Raw genomic sequence first — 22,276 nt, 5'->3', positions numbered from 1 at the left:
AAAACTATAATCAGATAGAGTCAACGTTCTCCAGAGAGTAGAGAATCAGCAATCGATAATGGCGGACTCATTCTACTCCCAAGATAAGGACACCAAATAGAGACGTCAATATTACCTTCTGAAGTCAGAGATGGCAGCTCTGGTAGTGGAATCTCTCCTTCCAAATAGCGAACAATTTGTCTCATACTTGGCCTTGCAGTTGGAATGGATTGAGAGCAAATCAATCCAAGTTTTAAAACCAATTCCATCTCCTCCATTTCATAATTCATTCCCAATTTGGGATCCACAGTTTCAAGAATCGTCCCCTTATTCAAACATAAAATCACCCATTCCATCAATACAATACACTCTTCCGATGCTTGTGGCTCTATAGGCCTCCTACCGCAAGCGACTTCAAGCAAAAAAACCCCAAACGCGAACACATCCACACTAGGTTTTGCTTTGCCACTCCAGAAATTTTCTGGTGCAAGATAACCAAACGTCCCCACTACATGTGTGGTTTTGGGGTGACTTCCATGATCATATAATCTTGCAAGCCCAAAATCTCCCAGTCTTCCGTTTAACTCCTTGTCTAAAATGACATTACTGGACTTCACATCTCTGTGAACCACAATTTGGTCCCATTCTTCGTGAAGATATAGTAACGCCGAGGCTATGTCTTTGATTATTTGAAATCTCTTATTCCAACTCAATGTTGCCTTCTTTGTGGATTGATGATGAAAGAGGAACTTGTCTAGACTTCCGTTGGGCATGAAATCATAGACTAGAAGAAGCTCTCCTTTTCGTCTGCAATACCCCAAGAGTGTCACTATGTTTCGATGCTGTAATTTACCGATGCTGACGATCTCCGCAATGAATTCCTTCACCCCTTGTTTTGAATCATGCGAGACTCTCTTCACTGCAACTTCTTGTTTTGTGGTGGATAAAATACCTTTGTAGACCTTACCAAACCCCCCTATACCAAGCAGCTCCTTGTCATGAAATCCTTTGGTTGCGATGTAGAGATCTTTATATTTGAACCTGTAAGGTCCATATTCAAGTTCCCAGTCTTCAACAACTTCGGAGAACTTTATCTTATTCCTTCGTACAATGTATAGGATGAGGAAGATAGAAAATAACAGTAATAAACTAGCACCAATCACAGGAAATACGATTTTAAAAATTCCAGCTTCTGTTTTAGATCCTGTTGGAGGAAGCTTAGGAAGTTGGGAAAGAGAGAGTTCTTCCGCTTGTCCGTTCACCCTGAAACTCCACCCTAACACATAATGAGAAACAATAATGGCATCAGTAGACGATGAGAAACCCACGAACATAGGATCCACTATTGTCTGTAGAATATCAATGTTTATGGACAAGAGTGGAATTTTTGGTTTGGGGATGGTAATTGGGGCTAAAGTCACATTAAGTTGCTTATTTGAAGCATCATATTCCACACAGAGTTGCATTGGGTCTCCACTGATGAGGCTCAGGTTCACATACTGATGATCGCTAAAATAAGATGCCGTAGCAGCTTCAATAGATTTCAAGGTGTTAATATCAATACCTATGTGGTTACTATCGATATCATTAAACTCCTGGTTTTGGATGCTATCCAACTCGACTCCGATGATATGGTTCGATGATGCGCCGATGTTGGTCTTGTTGAAGAGGCCAAAATAATTGCTGGGCAAAGCTCCTGGGAACTCTGGGGAGGGTGAAATCACGAACATGATACCAGGGCCACCTGTTGTTGTTATCTCAGAGATCATGGCAAACACAAAAGTAGTAGAGAAGGAGAGAGCAGTACCGGTGGAGGAATTCCTGAAGTGAATCGGATGGGGGTAGAAGGCATGACTCATCTGTTGTAAAGTGGCGTTTGCTAATGTTAGGAGACCATTGTCTGTAATGTGAGCTAAGCCATCCAAACTCATGTTAACTCCTTGAAACCCATTGTACGCGAAAGCAACATCTTCTTGTTGTGATGCTACAAATCTGCTAATAAGGAGAAGAAACAACAGAAGGTACTTGGAGAACATAATTTGCCATTTCATCTTTTTCCTTATTTTGTTTTGGTAATCAAAAGTCTATTCATTAGAATGAAAGCTCGTAATTGTAGAATTACAAGATTTCATCAACCACGGAATAGATATAGGCCAAATCATCCTAATTCGTAAGAGAGAGATCCCTCTCCTGTATTATGAGGGACGACTCAGCCTTTCATGAAGAAATTTGGGACCAGGTCGGATGAATTGAATATTAATTTGGTTTATTAGAAACTTGCTGGGTCACTGGGTCCTGTAACCATTCAGATTCATGCCTTAAATAAGTATTCACACCCTAGCTCGTTTTATGATATATAAAATTCCCATATATATAATTAGCTCTGTTGACCCACCTTCCGAATGTAATGACTTGCGATTTTTATTTTTTTTTTTCTGATGAAAAAAAGTTTTATTAAATCCAAGTGGGGAGGGAGCAGGAAATCGGATCCAGATCCTCTAAGCATAGAAACAGCGAGAAAGAACATCAAAACCAGAACTAAGGGCGCGTAACATGGGGGTCGGAGCATTCTACTCCTGGATACATTCATAGGGTAAAAAAAAAATTCAAAAGGATATTGTTTACCATTTCATTTTATCACACAAACCACACACCAATCCCAAAAGGTTAACCTCAACATGATTTTAGTGCATGGTATGGGATCAGATTATGATCACTTGTAAAATCGATATGATACCGATACTGTATCAACATGGATCGAGCGTATTAGACAAATTTGCTCCTAAATTCTCTTTAAAAAAAGGATTTAAAATGTTTTACCCCTTGCCTATATCATGTCGCCGATCCGGTGTCGGAATGGTACTATGATTGGCAATTAGCAAAACTGTTATGTATCACCTAATACCAGCAATCCGATTTCGATACCTCGAACCATGAACTCCATCCAATCGGAGATATTTAGGAATTTTATAAAGGGAGTGCTACACTGTTTCGGATGAGAAGTGGTTGTTTCAGAAGAAGAAAAAAAAAGCTGGCATTTTCGAATCTTCAACCCAATTTGGATCCTCTACTGCCGCTTGACCATCTTGCCTTTGTGTTTCCTCATAAAGGCAGAGGCACAATGACCGCCCTATCCACTGCCCGACCGCCCTACCTAATCAAGACTATTCTTTTAGATTTTGCTCCAATGATTATTCTTTCCCTCACTAATAAAAATCGAGTTGAGTTCCCTGGCCGGCTGCGTAGTGTATGCAAGCACCTTCTATGTCTATCTCTCTCCCACAACAAGGAGCAGATTTTGAAACTACAGCCCAGTCCTAGGTCTCCTTTGCTCAACCCAAGCCTCTCCCAACCCTAGGTCAGGATGGGATATTGCAACTCAGGCTCAGTCTGGCCTAGATGGAGCCAAGCTAGGTTGGGTTGGTCCTAATTGACCGTGGTAATCCATAGTTTTTTCGTTTCGAGACTAGGGAAGGTCAGGTAACCCTGTTTTGACCATACACATGATATTATTATGTTCAATTATATATTATATATATATATTTATACATACAGAGTCAATCCGAGCCAGGCTCAGCCCAAGGCCCAACCTGAACCTAACCTTGGCCTCGAAATTTCAACCATAGCCTAGCCTATGCTCTGAAAAAAAAAACCAATCCAGGCCCTGTCGGGTTCAGGACGACCTTGGGTGGGTTAGGTTTCACCTGGCCAAACTTGCACCCCTACTGCAGGAATTTTGATTGGGGGTGGGACTACTACAAAAGCATAACAATAACTGCCACAAACTTAACAATGTAACTTAACAATGGACCCCTTAATTTGTCAATAAAAACTAAGAGAACCTAGCTATGAAAGAAAGAAAATCCTCACTTGGATTAATTGCTACAAAAAAACTAAAATTCATTGGATTCATCGACCTTGAGAGAGTACAGATTCTGCAACTGACGACGACCGAGTCATTGTGCAGCTCCTAAGATTAGGATAGGGAATCGAAACATCACAAAAACCTGTTGAAGGCACAAAAATTGTGTCATGCTCAATGCCAGTTCGTAGACCAAGAAACTTCGGCTCCGGTACTGGAACTTCTCCCATCAAATAGCGCATGACTTGTCTCATATGTGGCCTTTCAGTTGGAATAGAGTGAGAGCAAAGCAATCCAAGTTTTAACACTAACTCCATTTCCTCCACTATATAATTCCTCCCCAATTTTGGGTCCACAGTATCAAGAATGGTGCCCCTACTCCTACAGGAGATCACCCAATCCACCAGCACCATACGCTCTTCAGATGCTTCTTCTGCCTCTATGGGCCTCCTACCACAAGCAACTTCCAGCAAAAAAGCCCCAAATGCAAACACATCCACACTTGGGTTTGCTTTCCCAGTTCTACCAAGTTCTGGTGCAAGATAACCAAGTGTCCCCACCACACGGGTAGTTTGAGGGTCAGCTCCATGTTCATATAATCTTGCAACCCCAAAATCTCCTAATCTTCCGTTTAGTTCCTTGTCTAATAACACATTGCTGGATTTTACGTCTCTATGAACCACAACTTGTTCCCATTCTTGGTGTAAATATGATAATGCGGCCGCCACATTTTTGATGATTTGAAATCTTTGACACCAACTCAGCCTTGTCTTTGTTGTTGTTGTTGTTGTTGTTGTTTGATCAAAGAGGAAATTATCTAGACTCCCGTTGGGCATGAAATCATAGACTAGAAGGAGCTCTCCCTTACGTCGGCAATAGCCCAAGAGTGGAACTATGTTCCGATGCCTCAATTTACCGACGCTGATGATCTCAGTAATGAATTCTCTCTCCCTTAATCTAGAATTGTGGGAGACTCGCTTCACTGCAACTTCTGTTTTGGATTTGGGTAATACACCTCTATAGACACTACCAAACCCGCCGGTCCCAAGAAGCTCCTCGTCCTTGAACCCTTTGGTGGCGATGTAGAGATCTTTATATTTAAACCTGTGAGGTCTATAATCGAGTTCCCAATCTTCAAGCACTTCCGCAAATTTTTTCTTCCTTTTCACTATAAATTGGAAGACGACGAAGATTGAGATTAACAATAAAGTAGCACCAATTACAGAAAATGCAACAATAAAAAGTCTAGGGCTCTTTTTCTTTGTATTTTGAGGAAGCTTAGGAAGTTGGGAGAGATTGAGTTCTGTTGCTTCCCCACCATTCAATTTAAAACTCCATCCCAACACATAATAGGATACTGGCAAGACGTATGAAGCTGAGGAAAACCCAACAAACATGGGATCTATGATGATCTGAGAAAGATCGATTTTGGAGGACAAGAGTGGGATGGTTGGTTTAGGGACATTAATAGGAGCTAAAGTCACATTAAGTTGCTTCTCATCACCATTATATTCCACCCAGAGTTGCAAGGTCTGTCCATCGACGAGGCTTAGGTTCACATACCGACGATTCTCTTGATCACCACCACTAAAATAAGATGCCGGCGCAGATTCAATAGATTTTAAATCATTTATATTGATACCAACGTGGTTTCCATCAATATCGTCGAACTCCTTGTTTTGGAGACAATCCAGTTCGATTGCGATGACATGGTTGGATGGTTTGCCGTTGTTGGTCATGTTGAGAAGGCCGAGATAATTGCCTGGCAAAGCACCTGGGAATTCTCTCGAAGGTCCAATCGCGAATGCCAGTCCAGGGCCACCCATTTTGGTTTTCCCAATTGCAAAAACAAAAGTAGTGGAGAAGGATAAAGAGTTACCCGTGGATGAATTCCTGAAGTGAAGTGGATGTGGATAGAAAGCATGACTCACCTGTTGATTAGTGTTGTTTACCAACATGAGAAGGCCATTGTCTGTAATCTGTGCTAACCCGTCCAAGCTCATATTAACTCCTCTAAATCCATTGTAGGTGAAACCAACATCTTCTTCTTGTTGTGAACCTTCAGATCTCCCAAGGAGAATAAACGAAACCACGAACCAGAGGAACATTGTCTATCACTTTATAAGATCGAATTAAGACTCATTCATTCATTCATTCATTTAATTGTCCTCCTTTATATATTTTGGTGATCCAAAAAGGAATCGGTATTCTTTCGGTCTAACACTCTTTAACATCCTAATTTAATTTGGTCTTTGTGTCAAAATGGTCTAAGAAGGCAGGTCGTCATGCCACATGCCCAAAGTATCAATTATAATAAGCTTTTAGATGACTCCAAACCTTTACCCGCAAGTTAATAATATAAACTAAGGGTAGAAATAGACTTCAATAATTTAAATTCACGTTGGACCACCAATAAATAAAATAAAACATAATTATTAAAGATTTAAAGTTTTTCTTTTTTTCGGTAGAAAGATGACTATTCATTCATGCGTGCCCAATGTCAAGCAAAAGAAAACAAAATACATAAAACAGATAGAGAACATGATGAACGCAAGGTATAGATAAACGGTATCCAAAACCAAGGAGTGAAAATTGACCCGAATTCACGTGTCATTGACTGGGTCATCTAGACTAGGGATTGGCAACACGATCAAGAAAGTCTAAGTGGAAGTCCAGTCTAAGAACAACTTGTTCTATTTAAACAATGCCATAATTGTAATAAAAGCCACAATTCTTAAAACAAAAAAACCCAATAGAATATACTTCCTCTTGTAGGGAATCTGCAATAATTGATTAAGGATGTAAACGGATCGAATTTGGTTGAATAGTGGCATTATCATATTAGTATTTGATTATATTCAAATGGATTCGGGTAATATCATATTAGTTTTCGGACGGATTAATCAAATAGTTTCCGGATAGTGATTTTTTGAATACGGATTCTCCTAAATGGATATGAACACGAATACGAATTTCCTACTATTCATTGACATCTCTACCATTTTGTTGATGAGGGTTAGGGTTGAGACTTGAGAGTTCAACAACTACGGTTTCTTCTACTCTTCTTAGTCTTTGATTTTCTTACACTTCTTACTTTTGATTTTATCTTGAATTTATTTTAGGGAGAAAGTTCTCTATCCAGGAGTGTGGCCTATGCCAGCACTCCCATGAGTCTATCTCTCTCTTCCCCATATGAAAAGACACATCTACCCCTTATTTTGAGGAGGAGAGAGATAGACACATGGGAGTGATGGCATAGGCCACACCCCCGGACAGAAAACTACTTTCCTTTATTTTAATAGATATGTGATTCCATGTATCACAATGCATAAAACAATATATATATATAAACCAATAGCAAATCTAGAAAAAGAACCACATTATCTAAACTTATAAAATTATAAAATAAGAAAACAAAATTCAATAAGGTAACTTAATCGGATAGACGGACACAAAGATATATTTCAGACATTTTATTACCGTCGGATTGTTAAACGAATTGGATAATAATCGATCGAATTGGAGGATTATCATATTCCTATTCGATTAGTTTTCAGATGGATTCGAATTCTACTGAACAGATAGAACGCGGATCGAATATAGATTTTCGAATATCCGTTGACATCCTTATAATTGATGACTGCATCACTAAACTACCAAGACATGGAAACAAATATAAAATAACAGTTTGGCCATGTAATTTTCTTTTTACAATCTTATGTAACTCTTCAAGAATTTCTGATTTTATATTGTAATTTCCATCCAAATGGATAATTAAAAAAAAGAAATGATGGAATCAACCATTCATGCTGAAATTTAAAGGGAAAAATTCTCACTCCCGTAAATTTACGATATTTACTCAAACTTCTATACATAAAAGTTTTTTTTTTTGATAACCTTAGAAAAACAAACTTTTACTTTTCTTCCTTGCTAATTGTAAATTCCTAAATTACTCATATTCCCTTCCCCTACACTCTTGTCCAGTGGTAGGTGGATACAGAGTAATTATGAGGAGTAGTTGTACTATCCTGTGTTTATTTGTTTGTGTGTTTGTGGTTAGTTTTATTGAGATAGAGTGGATGTAGGAGTGGGTGGCGTTATTATAGGAAGTGAATTTTTTTTCTTTTTTTTTGTAAATAAGTATGAATTTATTAGGATAAAACATGCAAGCTCTTGGCGGGGAGAATGAACACATCTCACGCAATCATGAAGTGAAAATGGGCCAATCAATCGTGCATGTTAACGACAGTGCCCTCCTAGTCAAGGAGTCAGCCACACTGTTAATCTCCCGTGGAATACAAGTAAAGCTACAAGATACAAAGAAAGAAGATAAATGTATGATATCTTCAACAATCGCCCAATGTGTAAGGGAGAAGTTCCACCACCACTTGTAACATACGTAATCAGATTCAGATTATCTGTCTCAATCATGACATGAGTATAATAATTTGAGATCAACTCCAACATCGCCATCCGAACTGCAATAACCTCACCAACCAATACATCTGAAAAGAATATTGGACTTGAGAAGACAAATAAAGGCGTACCACAGTGATCTCTACAAATATATCCAACTCCAGATTTGTTTGTAACTGAGGATAAACTAGCATCACAGTTACATTTAACATAATTAACAGATCGTTTGGTTGGTTATTAGTTTATTACTTATAACTCTACATTATATATTTAACAAATGAAAGCAAGGCAAGATAAACTTGATAGAATTGGGTTCCTACAATTTCTTTATGGAGAAAAGAGGATTGGTTATTTCCAAATTACGAGATCTTTATCACCTCAATTTGCCTGCTCCTCAATTTTCTCATTCCATCTAATAGGGGGCAGAAATGACCACTCTACCCCCTACCCGAACACACTATCTGAGTGGGGTCCACCTCCCTCTATTAGAGGGAATTGAGGAAATTGATGGGTAGACAAATTGCGATGATATTTTTCCAGGGCATCAGGCTTCGTCCGTAAGGCTCCAATTTATTTTATTTCTTAAATTTTTTAATTTCTTAATTATTTCTTTTTATTCCCGTCTTATCTTTTCCCCTCTATTTTACACCTCTTGCCTTCCCCTCTATCATGAACCACCCCCTATGCGTATCTCTCGCCCCACACCCCTCTCTGCAACCCCCCCTGCCACACCCCTTTTGTTCCTCAATTCAAAGGATCGATTCGCAGGATTGTTGATTTGATGTGTGCATGGTGATTGAACATTCCTATTATTCTTCGGTCTCATCAATGGTGCAAGCCGTTGGATGGCTGGGTAAATCTGAATGTGTATGGGTGCTCTTTAGGAAACCTGGGGAGAGCTGGTGCAGGAGGAATTTTCATAAACAGTACAGGTAGAATTTGAGGGCCTTGTATGTCGTATCCATCGTGCCACGGATCTTGGTTTGAGTAAGTTGTGGATTTAATGCGATTCGATTGCTATGATGATCCGCTCAATCCAATCCAAGTAAATCTGTTGGTTTAATGAGTCTTGAGATACAAGTTGCATAAAGTATGGAATTTATTAGGAGAAGGAAACTGAATAAAGAGCTTCTATATTGGGGAATCTCTTATTCGCTCAATACAGTTTAACTCCAACTCCGACATTTTTTTATACCTTTCAAATGTCAATGACCGACCCAAGACCCAAGTGGTGGTTATCAGTTGGTCTCTTTCTTTTCCGACGCCTCATGACTCATCAAAGCATGAAACCACACCTTTCTTTCTAAAACAGAGACAACTCTCTGGTTTTTTTGGTTTTTTCACCGTTTGGTCTCTGGCTTTCTTGTGCAATCATGTGCAGCAGTCCTCCGTTAATAGCTCTCACCTGAACTTGGCTTTATCAGGATCAACATTGTTATGGCTCTTCTACTATTCTGGACAACATTTTGCTCTCTCTCTCTCTCCCTCTCTCTCCGCCGGCCTTGCCCGTCCGCCTCCCTCTGCAAAAATCCCCTTCCCCGCTACCTCACCCCTTACGGCTGCAACATTCCCCCTCCTCCAGCCTCCGATCTCACCAAACTTAAAGCTTAAAAAACAGTGCATCAGGAAGACTTGAGAGGAGAAAGCCAGTCCTTCTGGTGTCGGATTGCCAAGGTTGTTTCTCGAACTCGTGAGGAAGAAGACGGATTAATACGACTGTTTTGGAAAATGATTTTTAATTCCCAAAGATACCCCTCATTAAATTGTTTAAACTAAAGTAAAAGGAATCCAGTGGTCCCATACCGGATTCCATGTGAGTGGTGTGGCGGGCCTTGGACGGTACTTGTAGACAGACACGGTCCAATCTCATTAGTACTCTAGTCGGTTACATCACGTAGCAATAGGTGAACATATACATCTCAAAGTCAACCATATTTTAATTTTGTTTTCATAAAAACCCCTCCTCCCCTTGTAAATGGCAAAAATAGGATAGGTCGCATGTATGTTCACCTGTTGGTACATGTAGAGGAATCAAACTCCAAAAAATGACTCACAAGTCAACAATACATAAACTAGGCGGAGTTGGGCTCACATTCACGTACGTGAACGTACGAGAACGATTCAAAGCCGTTCAGATGGAATCCAACCCATGTGAGTCCCACAGGGTGGATTCCATCTGAATGGCTCTGAGCCGTTCTCGTACGTGAACTTGGCTCAACCAGGTGTAGAAATTGAGTAGAGCAATAACAAATAAAAGAACTTTTTATTTGGTAGAAAGCAGGGGTATTCATTCATGTGTGCCCAACGCTAAAAGAAAGAAAACAAGAAACATAACGCTGATAGTTGACATGTGATACACAAGGTTTCAAAACTGACAAGGTTCAGAAACCAAGGAGAGACATATGATCCTGACATACATGTCATAGGCGGGACCAATCGGGGGAGGGAATGGGTAACAACCACATCCCAAGGAAACTCGTTGTAGACACAGCTTGCATAACGAAGCGGATGCACAAATGTACCATAAAAAAAGAATACATTAGCAATAAATAAAAAAGAAGACATCATTTTTTATGTTGCTTTCCAGACACGACCCTTGGAGATAGGAACAGTCACAGTATGCACGTGGCCCAATGAAGTTCTTGATGATCGTTGCATCGATTCCCTGACACACATTACGAGTAGCTTCACTATTGTTGGCGACGATGACCATCCAATCGAAAGGGGGAACGGCTTCAATTCCGGCCAACACAAGGAACGTAGTCAGCCCCTCTCACCTTCGGCATGACTTGGCTCAGTCCATGCAACACAGAAAGGTCTTGGCTTGCTAGCTAGTTGGCATCATATAAGTTTAAACTTGATTCATCCAATATACTCACGCGATGGTAAATTAGGCCGGGAACAATACTTGGGCTAAAATCAAAACTATAATCAGAGAGAGTCAACGTCCTCCAGAGAGTAGAGAATCTGCAATCGATGATGGCGGATTCCTTCTACTCCCAAGATTATAAGGACCTTCTGAAGTCAGAGATTGCAGCTCTGGTAGTGGAATCTCTCCTTCCAAATAGCGAACAACTTGTCTCATACTTGGCCTTGCAGCTGGAATGGATTGAGAGCAAATCAATCCAAGTTTTAACACCAAATCCATTTCCACCACTTCATAATTCATTTCCAATTTGGGATCCGCAGTTTCAAGAATCACACCAGTATTCCAACTTGACATCACCCATTCCACCAATACAATACACTCTCCCGAGTCTTGTGGCTCTATAGGCCTCCTACCACAAGCAACTTCAAGCAAAAAAACCCCAAACGCAAACACATCCACACTAGGTTTTGCTTTGCCAGTCCAAAAAATTTCTGGTGCAAGATAACCAAACGTCCCCACTACATGGGTGGTTTTAGGATGACTTCCATGATCATATAATCTTGCAAGCCCAAAATCTCCCAGTCTTCCGTTTAGCTCCTTGTCTAATTAAATGACATTACTGGACTTCACATCTCTGTGAACCACAATTTGTAGTTCCCATTCTTCGTGAAGATATAGTAACGCCGACCCTATCTATGTCTTTGATTATTTGAAATCTTTTATTCCAACTCAATGTTGGCTTGGTTGTGGATTGATGATGAAAGAGGAACTTATCTAGACTCCCGTTGGGCATGAAATCATAGACCAGAAGAAGCTCTCCTTGTCGTCGGCAGTACCCCAAGAGTGTCACTACGTTTCGATGCTGTAGTTTACCGATGCTGACGATCTCTGCGATGAATTCCTTCACCCCTTGTTTTAATTTGAATCATGCGAGACTCTCTTCACTGCAACTTCTTGTTTTGTGCTGGGTAAAATACCTTTGTAGACCTTACCAAACCCACCTATACCAAGAACCTCCTTCTCATTAAATCCATTGGTTGCGATGTAGAGATCTTAATATTTGAACCTGTAAGGTCCATATTCAAGTTCCCAATCTTCAACAACTTCTGCGAACTTTATCTTATTCCTTCGTACAATATATTGGATGATGAAGATCGACATTAACACTAAACTGGCACCAATCTCAGGAAATACGTACGATTTTAAAAATTCTAGATTTTGTTTCTATCTGGTCGTCCAGCTCCAGTTGGAGGAAGCTTAGGAAGTTGGGAGAGAGAGAGTTGTTTTGGTTGGCCGTTCATCTTAAAGCTCCATCCCAACACATGCATAATGAGACGAGTGTATGGAAGAAGTAGACGATGAGAAGCCCAGGAACATGGGATCTACCATGATCAGAGAAAGATCAATGTTCAAGGACAATAGTGGAATTTTTGGTTTAGGGATGGTAATCGGAGCTAAAGTCACATTAAGTTGCTTCTGTGTACCATCATATTCCACCCAGACTTGTATGGGTTGTCCACAGAAGAGGTTCAGGTTCACATACTGATGATGATCGCTAAAATAAGATGCTGGAGCAGATTCAACAGATATCAAGTCGTTAGTTAATATCGATCAATACCGACATGGTTACCATTGATATCATTAAACTCTTCGTTTTGTACGTAGGGTATCCAGCTCAACTCCAATTACTTGATTGGATGATTTGCCGATGTTAGTCATGTTAAAGAGCCCAAGAAAATTGCTTGGAATAGCTAGCTAGCTCCTGGGAAGTTTGGGAAGGGTGAGATCACCAACACGATTCCAGGACCTCCTACTGTTGTAAATTCAGAGAACATGGCAAACACAAAAGTAGTAGAGAAGGAGAGATCCAGCAGTAGCGGGTAACTATTAGAGGATACGATTCCCTGACATCAGATTTGAATACACCTCATTAATCCTTTCCCACTGACTTTCCTTGTTTTGAGGATTCGAAAGTATCCAAATCTGACCATTTAAGTTTGTGGAATCTTCTATATATATATATAGTGTGAAAGGTTCGAGCTTTCCACTTCTGGACCCATTCAAAGGATCTCTTAAACAAAAATATATGAGTCTCGTTTGGATGATAAAAGACCCTTTGAATGTCTTACATTAATGTAAGGTGCAACTTCTTGTCATCAAAGCGGCCGTGTAATTAAGAAATTGTAATCTTATTCGGTCAATACATATGACCCGGCCAAAACATTATTGATCTAAAGAGTAAATTGAACCTCGAGATAACAATCAAATAAAATAAACTAGGGGGTGGGCTTCTCATTCAAAAAAACATAACAATGACTGTAACAAACTTTCATTATATAAAATCACAGTGGATCACTTGCAAATAAATAAATAAAAACTAATTAATTAAGATAATCACCACCACCAAGTCGCTACGCTACTTGGATAAGGACGCCAAATAGAGACATCACCACCAAAACCATTTGAAGGAACAAAAGTTGTGTCATCAAGGGCTGTTCGTAGACCAAGCAAGGTCAGCTCTGTTAGAGGAACCTCTCCCTCCAAATAGCTCATAACTTGTCGCATAGGAGGTCTTTCAGCTGGAATGTAGTGAGAGCAAAGCAATCCAAGTTTTAAGACTAGTTCAATTTCCTCCACTTCATAATTCGTCCCCAATTTTGGGTCCACAGTATCAAGAATGGTGCCCCTACTCCAACAGGAGATCACCCAATCCACCAGCACCATACGCTCTTCAGATGCTTCTTCTGCCTCTATGGGCCTCCTACCACAAGCAACTTCCAGCAAAAGAACCCCAAAGGCATACACATCCACACTAGGGTTTGCTTTCCCAGTTCTACATAATTCTGGTGCAAGATAACCCAGTGTCCCTACTACATGGGTGGTTTGAGGGTCAGTTCCATGTTCATATAATCTTGCAAGCCCAAAATCTCCTATTCTTCCATTTAACTCTCTATCTAATAACACATTACTGGACTTTATGTCTCTATGAACAACAACTTGTTCCCATTCTTGGTGCAAATAGGATAATGCGGCCGCCACACTTTTGATGATTTGAAATCTTTGACACCAACTCAACCTCGTTTTTGTTGTTGTTGTTTGATCAAAGAGGAATTTGTCTAGACTCCCGTTGGGCATGAACTCATAGACTAGAAGGAGTTGTCTCTTACGTCGGCAATAACCCAACAATGTTACTATGTTCCGATGCCTCAATTTACCATTGCTGACAATCTCAGCAATGAATTCTCTCTCCCCTTGTTTAGAATTGTGGGAGACTCGTTTCACTGCAACTTGTGTCTTGGATATTGGTAATACACCTCTATAGACCCTACCAAAACCACCATTTCCAAGAAGCTCCTTGTCCCTGAACCCTTTGGTGGCGATGTAGAGATCTTTATATTTGAACCTGTGAGGTCTATAATCGAGTTCCCAATCTTCAAGCACTTCGGCAAACTTTTTCTTCCTGTTCACTATAAATTGGATGATGAAGAAGATCGAGAGTAACACTAAAGCAGCACCAATCACAGAAATTGTAACAATAAAAAGCCGAGAAACTTTTTTATGTGTTATTTGATGAGGAAGCTTAGGAAGTTGGGAGAGAGTGAGTTCTCTTGTTACCCCATTCATTTTAAAACTCCATCCCAAAACATAATGGGATACTGGCATGACATATGTACCTGTGGAGAAACCCACAAACATGGGTTCCTTGATGTTCTGAGAAAGATCAATTTTCAAGGATAGAAGTGGAGTGGTTGGTTTAGGGATGTTAAGAGGAGCTAAAGTCACATTAAGTTGCTTTTCATCACCACAATAATCCACCCAGAGTTGCAAGGGTTGACCATCGATGAGGGTCAGGTTCACAAATCCATTCTCTTTATCACTAAAATAAGAGGCCGGTGCGGATTCAATAGATTTCAAGTCGTTCACATCGACACCAATGTGGTTTCCATTGATGTCGTTGAACTCCTTGTTTTGGAAAGAATCCAACTCGATTGCGATGATATGGTTGGATTGTTTGCCTATGTTGGTGGTATTGAAGAGGCCGAAATAATTTCCTGGCAATGCACCTGAGAATTGTTTTGAGGGTGAAATCACGAACGCCATTCCAGGGCCACCATATTTGAGTAACTTCCAAATGGCAAACACAAAAGTAGTGGAGAAGGATAAAGCATTACCGGTGGATGAATTCCTGAAGTTGAGTGGATGAGGATAGAAAGCATGACCCACCTGTTGATTAGTAGTGTTTACTACCATCAGGAGTCCATTGTCTGTAATCTGGGCTAAGCCATCCAAGCTCATGTTAACTCCTCGGAATCCATTGTAGGTGAAACCAACATCTTCTTCTTTTTGTGAAGCAATAGTTCTCCCAAGGAGAAGAAACCACACCACCAACTCAAAGAACATTTTTCTATCACTATTTCATTCGAATTCTCCTGAGAATTTGTCATTCATTTGTCCTCTTAATTTATAGATATTTGGGAAAGAAGAATGAGCGTTCTCTCTATCAATAATTCAATATCCTTATTTAATTCATCTTTTGGAAACTTAGTGCAACTTAAACTAAAGGTTTAATTTGTACTTACTCGTTAGTTCCAACCTTAATGATTAGAAGTATGTCTAATGTTGGGTATATTCTATACCCTTTTATATGTTTTAATATAAGTCTACTAAAATTCTAGTTTTTCCTATAAATAATAGCGGGAGGCAGCAACCTGATTATTCCAAACTTGATATGCAGGGTGTATTGCTTTAAGCAACCTTATGCTTAAACCCAAAACCTAACATCTAATTTATACATAATCGCTATTATTTATCGTGTAATTACTCGAATTACTCATTAGCTCTACCCAAAAAATAAAAATAACTCATTAGTTGGTACATTTATACGTTGCAAAAATCTTATTTACAACCCCTATGTGGGGTAATATAAAAAAAGTTTGGGACCAACTTATTATATGGTTTAGGAGGACCAACTCGCATACAAAAAAAAAATTTCTTTAACATATATACGACTCATCTAATACTTGGTTGGTTCTAATCTTTTAACAATTGATTAATACCTCGAATGTTCAATGTTTCCAAGTATTAGGATTCAACACAATTTCTCTAAAATAAAAAAATATATCGAAGTAAATAAGTAATTTATATGTTGTGATTGCATGCAGAACCTAGTAATCATAGAAGAAAGATTTCAAATTATCACTTATCAACACTTTTTTTTTCTGTAAAAAGTCAACAAAGTTAGTATTAATTTAAATAATGTGATGTTACATAAAAGACTGGAATACTGCCAAAAAACTTTCTCCGAAGTTCGACCTTTCACCTTCGGCAATGACATCAACAAAAGGCCTAACCCAGTAAAACTAATCACATACATGGAATGAAAAAATCCCAAAACTCCAAAAGAGATAATTATGTAAATCTTTAATAAGGGCGGTCAAGCGCTTCCCACGAGACAACTTGAGCAATGAAGTAAGGAGTAGCTTGCCAAATGTGAATGGGATCTCATTCAAGTGGGGCATGAGATAAGGACCGAATATCTCTCTAAGACCCACGGTGAATGGGATCTCATTCACCGAGGGGCATGAGGGCAGGAATGGGTATTGGGAGGGTATTTTGGAACATACAAAAACCGTAAGAGAGGTTTTTGAACCCTAAGATGGTGGGTGAACATTTTCTATGGGTAGAGGAAAACTTTGTTCTTGAAATAAAATGATCCTCAAGTTAATAATATAAAGTAAAGATAAAATATACTTAATAATCAAATTATCTTAACAATACGTACATTACATTACTAATAAATACAACAAAATAATGTTTTCTAAGAAATGAAGCTCACAGCTGTATTGCTTAGGCATGATTGGCTTGGTCAACCCGATCAAGAAAGGCCTTGGCTTGCTAGTTTGGATCATTTTAGTTGAAGCCCAATATAATATACTCATTCAATGTAAACTAAGCCACACTTGGGTTATAATCAAATGCATAATCAATATTAACATGCTTTTATATGACTGCATACCTAACTTGACAACAAAGACTAAAAAACGACCTCAACTGAACAAAAAACAAAAAAATAAAACAAACTAGGAGAATAAATTGATTTTATGATTTATCCAATTGGACTTTACAGTTGTAGACTCTTACGCATGACATGGCTCGGTGAGTCAACGATGGGCTTGTCGCACTCCCAGCCTCAGGACACCAGCCGTCATAAAATAATAGTATGATTATGTGAATACATATTCTAACGTTTCATGCTAATCAAAATGTATAATTTAGAAAAGAAAAAAAAAAAAAAAAAAAGCATATACTGGAATCATTCGTTCATGCTAAATTTGGCAATCCTTCTTTTTGAATCAAAGACAATTGGGTGGATAAGACGACAGAGAAGATAGCTCACCTAGCTCACTTTGGTCGTGTGGTCCCTGGGCCAGCACGGGCCAATGGGATTGTGAACCAAGCATCCAATATGGGGGTAAGTGGTCATTTCACTATCCTTGTGTCTGAATGTAAGGTTACACGATCAAATAGTATTCTTTTTTTCCAAAATGAAATATTTAAAAAACTATCTTAGCTTGTTTTTGTCTTTTCTTTTATTTTATCACCCACAACCATTATGCAATTGCTTGTGCTAAGTCAATATGGTTGATTTGTTTTAATCCCACATTCTTATGGAAGAAAAAGGAGAGTGGCCGGCTCAAATACAGGGTTGGGAATTATATGTATAGGAACCCATGGAAGGAGAGCTACTACTCCATATTACTTTGTTGTTGGAGGTTCAGGGTCAGTTTACACGTGCACATGCGCCTAGGCAAGCCGGCCATGCTGTGTTATGTCATGTCATTGCGGGGTGGGACGGTGCATAACTGCATATATTTTCCAAACAGGGATTTCAATTTCAATTGAAAACTATTCTACTGAATATTGTATTAATTTTAGTTAATAAACCATCATGTGCAATGAAGGCTTTGCATAGCGGTGAATCAGGATGGGCGACTACTTATCCGGTGACGGGATCGTAGAATGCCATCACCTGTAACTGATTCTTTGCCAATGCCACTCTTTTGTGTGGATCCATGATCGGGAGCGGCTGGTGCACAAGGGAGACTGGTGCTGATATGGGTCGTGACATGCAATGCATAGGGGCAGCTTGTGCACGAGGCATTGGAGAGGTGGTGGTCGCTGGACAGGGTGGGGAGTGGGGTTTTGTCTTTCTAATAATAAGAGCAAATTACTATTTTACTCAATTTTGGGACTTATGAGCTTGTGCTCATTAAAGTGGATTCAGATCCTCTACTGCCGAGCTGTCCGGCAGGACCGTGCTGCCCAGACATGGTGAGGCGCACAATGACTGCCTTACCCCCATTTGGGGCAAGGCGCTTGGACAGGGGTAAGGCGATCATTGCACGCCTCACCGTGTGTAGACAACACAGTCCTACCGGACAACTCGGCATTAGAGGATCCAAATTGCATTAAAGTCTCCCCATAATCGATCAAAAATAATTTTTGATCATGATCAATTGATCATGGGTCTTAACTATATTATGGTATTACCTTTTTGTTTTTTTTTTTTTTTTTTTTCCCAGATAGAATGGTTTTACCAAACCATACAAACAAAACCCTTTTTCATGTATTAAATTAAGAGCAAATTATATGCATCCCTGGTGTTTGAAACAATAACAAAACACTCCCCATAATTTCACCTTTTACGTGTACCTCTTGGATGATTGGGAGGCTTACAAATAAATCCTTACCGTTAAGTTTAAGGAAGAGACTTCTCTATTTCCAAGGCGGGCTGTACTTCCGTGCGCCCAACTTTGCCCCATATACAAGGTGGCGAAAAGTACCGACTTGCCCCTGCCTGAGCGGGGGTAAGGCGGTACTTTTCGCCCGCCTTGTATGCTGGGCAAAGTTGGGCGCACGAAAGTACTGCCTGCCTTGGAAATAGAGGAATCGGATCCTAAGTTTAAACCGTTAGGTATAGTTAAACATTTGAAAATGACTATATTACCCTTCTATTTTTGCCATGGACAATTGTACCCTTATAGAACATAACCATAGCCCAAACCCATCTCCGGCAAACTGCAAGTTGAGACCAACATTGCCTAGGGTTAACGGAAGCGGGAGAAGTCTGTGCTCGCCGCCGAGAGGAGCAGCGCCTCCTGGAATTGAGATCGGCGATCTCAGCTGTTGTTGAAGCATCATCATTTCTCCCTCCAATGAGGCCCAACCTGTACCAGCAATCTGCCTGTCTTCTTCTTCTTCTTCTTTCCCTACCATCGATCACCGCCAACCCACATCTTCTTCTTCTTCTCCTCCTACAACCTGTTCCTGCCATCACCCGCCCCTATCGAACCACACCTGAAGTCGCCCCACTACCTTTCCATTCCTCCACAGTATTAATGGTTTTAAGGTTATTTGTCCATTATGTAAAACTGAAGGTGAAAATTCAAAAAAAAAAGGTTATTTCTAATAGAAACCACTGTGGATGTCAGATGAAAAAAAAATATTAAGATAATTGTACCGCCATGCTAAAATGGAGAACTGTAATAGTAGTTGATCAGCAATTCTGATCACACTGAAAATACCATCGAGTTTACCCCTTGATAGTGGGAATATCCTCCCAAAAATTGAGATAGAACTTGTGTTGATTAAAGTCTCCCCATAATCCGCCAAAAATAATTTTGGTCATGATTGATAAATGGGTCTTAACTATATTATGGTTTTACCTTTTTGTGTTTTTTTTTTTTCCCTGATAGAATAGTTTTATCAAACAATACAAAAATAAATATTTTTATACAAAAAATTAAAAATAAAAATGATAGCAAAGAGAACCTTAAAAAAGATTTTTAAGTCATCACTATTGATTATTAACCATTACCAAAAGAAAAAAAAAAAAAGAAAAAAAGAAAAAGAGATGACTGCAACCTGACTTTACATTGAAAACAAAAAATTGACTTCACAACAGTAGACCACTAACAATACAGACATTAAAGAAATAAAGCTGAGAGACGTGGGACTTCTTTGGCATGAGGACCTTGCTCCGGAGTCCATTCTATCAAGAAAGAAAGGAAAAGGCTCTGCAATTAGACGAAGTCAACGTCGTCCTCCAGAGAGTAAAGAATCAGCAGTCGATGATGATAGACTCATTGTACTCCCAAGATAAGGGCACCAAGTAGATACGTCACCGGAACCTTCTGGAGTCAGAGATGGCAACTCTGGTAGCGCAACCTCTCCCACCAAATACCGCACAACTTGTCGCATGCACGGCCTTGCAGCTGGAATGAAATGAGAGCAAAGCAATCCAAGTTTTAACACTAATTCCATTTCCTCAACCTCATAATTCATTTCCAATTTGGGATCCACAGTTTCAAGAATCGTTCCCCTACTCCAACATGAGATCACCCAATCCATCAACACCACACAATCTTCTGATCGTTGTGGTCCTATAGGTCTCCTACCACAAGCGACTTCGAGCAAAAAAACCCCAAAAGCGAAAACATCCACACTAGGATTTGCTTTCCCAGTTCTAGCAAATTCTGGTGCAAGATAACCAAACGTTCCCACTACATGGGTGGTCTTAAAATCGCCTCCGTGATCATATAATCTTGCAAGCCCAAAATCTCCCAATCTTCCATTTAGCTCCCCGTCTAACATTACATTACTGGACTTGACATCTCTGTGAACCACCACTTGTTCCCATTCTTCATGAAGATATAGTAACGCTGATGCCACGCTTTTGATTATTTGAAATCTTTGATTCCAACTCAATAATTTCGTCTTTCTGGTGGGTGATTGATCAAAGAGGAACCTGTCTAGACTTCCGTTGGGCATGAAATCGTAGACTAGAAGGAGCTCTCCTTTACGTCGGCAATACCCCAAGAGTTTTACTATGTTTCGATGTTGCAATTTACCGATACTCACGATCTCAGCAATGAATTCTTTCATTCCTTGTCTTGAATCATGTGACACTCTCTTCACCGCAACTTCTGCTTTTGAGGTTGGTAATACACCTTTGTACACCTCACCGAACCCACCTATACCAAGAACCTCCTTCTCACTAAATCCTTTGGTTGCGATGTAGAGATCTTTATATTTGAACCTGCGAGGTCCATATTCAAGTTCCCAGTCTTCAAGAACTTCTGCAAACTTTTTCTTCCTTGCTACAATAAATTGGATGATGAAAATCGAAATTAACACTAAACTACCACCTATCACAGGAAATCCAATTTCAAAAATTCTCGATTTTGTTTCGGATCTTTTCCGGGGAAGCTTAGGAAGTTGGGAGAGAGAGAGTTGTTTGGCTTGCCCGTTCATCTTAAAGCTCCACCCTAGCACATAATGAGATACGTCTAAGGCAGAAGTAGATGACGAGAAGCCCACATACATAGGATTTAACATGGTCAGGGAGAGATCAATGTTCAAGGACAAAAGTGGAATTGTTGGTTTAGGGATATTAATCGGAGCTAAAGTGACACTAAGTTGCTTCCCTGTACCATCATATTCCACCCAGACTTGTATGGGTTGTCCACCGTAGAGGTTCAAGTCGATATTCCGATTCTGTTGATCACTAAAATAAGATGCCGGAACTGATTCAACAGATTTCAAGTCGTTAATATCAATACCCACGTGGTTACCATTGATGTCATTAAACTCTTCGTTTTGGAGGCAATCCAACTCGATTCCAATTAGATGGTTGGATGAATTGCCAATGTTAGTTGTATTGAAGAGTCCCAAATAACCACTTGGGAAAGCACCTGGGAAGTCTGGGGAGGGAGAGATCACCAATACAATTCCAGGACCACCAACTGTTGATAATTCAGAGAACATGGCGAATACAAAAGTAGTAGAGAAGGAGAGAACATTATCACTGGAAGAATTATTATTATTATTCTTGAACCAAATTGGGTGAGGGTAGAAGGCATGACCCACCTGTGTGAAAGTGGTTCTTACCAACATTAAGAGACCATTTTCTGTAATCTGTGCTAAGCCGTCCAAGCTCATGTTTACTCCTCCAAATCCATTGTAAGTGAAATCAACAACTTCTTCTTCTTGTTGTGATGCTACAAATCTGCAAAACAGAAGAAACAGTAATGCATACTTGTTGAAGAACATTGTTTGCCACTTTCATGTTTCCTTATTTCTCGATCCTA

The 22,276-nt window shown here is 39.7% G+C and overlaps 3 protein-coding genes across 3 annotated transcripts; all 3 read right to left on the bottom strand.

Moving 5' to 3' along the window:
- Positions 1–1,460, bottom strand: LOC122661400 (L-type lectin-domain containing receptor kinase IV.2-like). Its single transcript, XM_043856782.1, has one exon. The coding sequence runs from the start codon at positions 1,443–1,445 to the stop codon at positions 21–23; it is 1,425 nt and encodes a 474-aa protein (XP_043712717.1). The 5' UTR covers positions 1,446–1,460; the 3' UTR covers positions 1–20.
- LOC122663375 (L-type lectin-domain containing receptor kinase IV.2-like) lies at positions 1,446–2,030 on the bottom strand (the record flags this gene model as incomplete). Its single annotated transcript, XM_043859052.1, has 1 exon — positions 1,446–2,030. A coding segment is annotated over exon 1 (585 nt), but the record flags the coding sequence as incomplete, so codon positions are not given.
- Positions 2,031–3,888: 1,858 nt separating this feature from the next.
- LOC122661391 (L-type lectin-domain containing receptor kinase IV.1-like) lies at positions 3,889–22,276 on the bottom strand. Its single transcript, XM_043856774.1, has 2 exons — positions 21,695–22,276; positions 3,889–5,423 (listed from the first exon to the last, which is right to left on the bottom strand). The coding sequence occupies exons 1-2, from the start codon at positions 22,236–22,238 to the stop codon at positions 3,889–3,891; spliced, it is 2,079 nt and encodes a 692-aa protein (XP_043712709.1). The 5' UTR covers positions 22,239–22,276.

The sequence above is a fragment of the Telopea speciosissima genome, chromosome 5 (assembly GCF_018873765.1).
Source record: "Telopea speciosissima isolate NSW1024214 ecotype Mountain lineage chromosome 5, Tspe_v1, whole genome shotgun sequence".
Lineage (NCBI taxonomy): Eukaryota > Viridiplantae > Streptophyta > Magnoliopsida > Proteales > Proteaceae > Telopea > Telopea speciosissima.
Note: the sequence above shows the minus strand (reverse complement) of the source record. Positions and strands in the feature narration are given on the sequence as shown.

What these genes read in the sequence shown, in the direction of transcription:
- LOC122661400 (XM_043856782.1), bottom strand. Translation starts at nt 1,445, where the DNA reads ATGCAACTCTGTGTGGAATATGATGCTTCAAATAAGCAACTTAATGTG.
- LOC122661391 (XM_043856774.1), bottom strand. Translation starts at nt 22,238, where the DNA reads ATGTTCTTCAACAAGTATGCATTACTGTTTCTTCTGTTTTGCAGATTT. An exon ending in AGTTCCGGCATCTTATTTTA is followed by an intron (nt 5,424 to 21,694) that starts GTGATCAACAGA and finishes ATTTTAGTGGTG; the next exon opens with GTGATCAAGAGAATCGTCGG.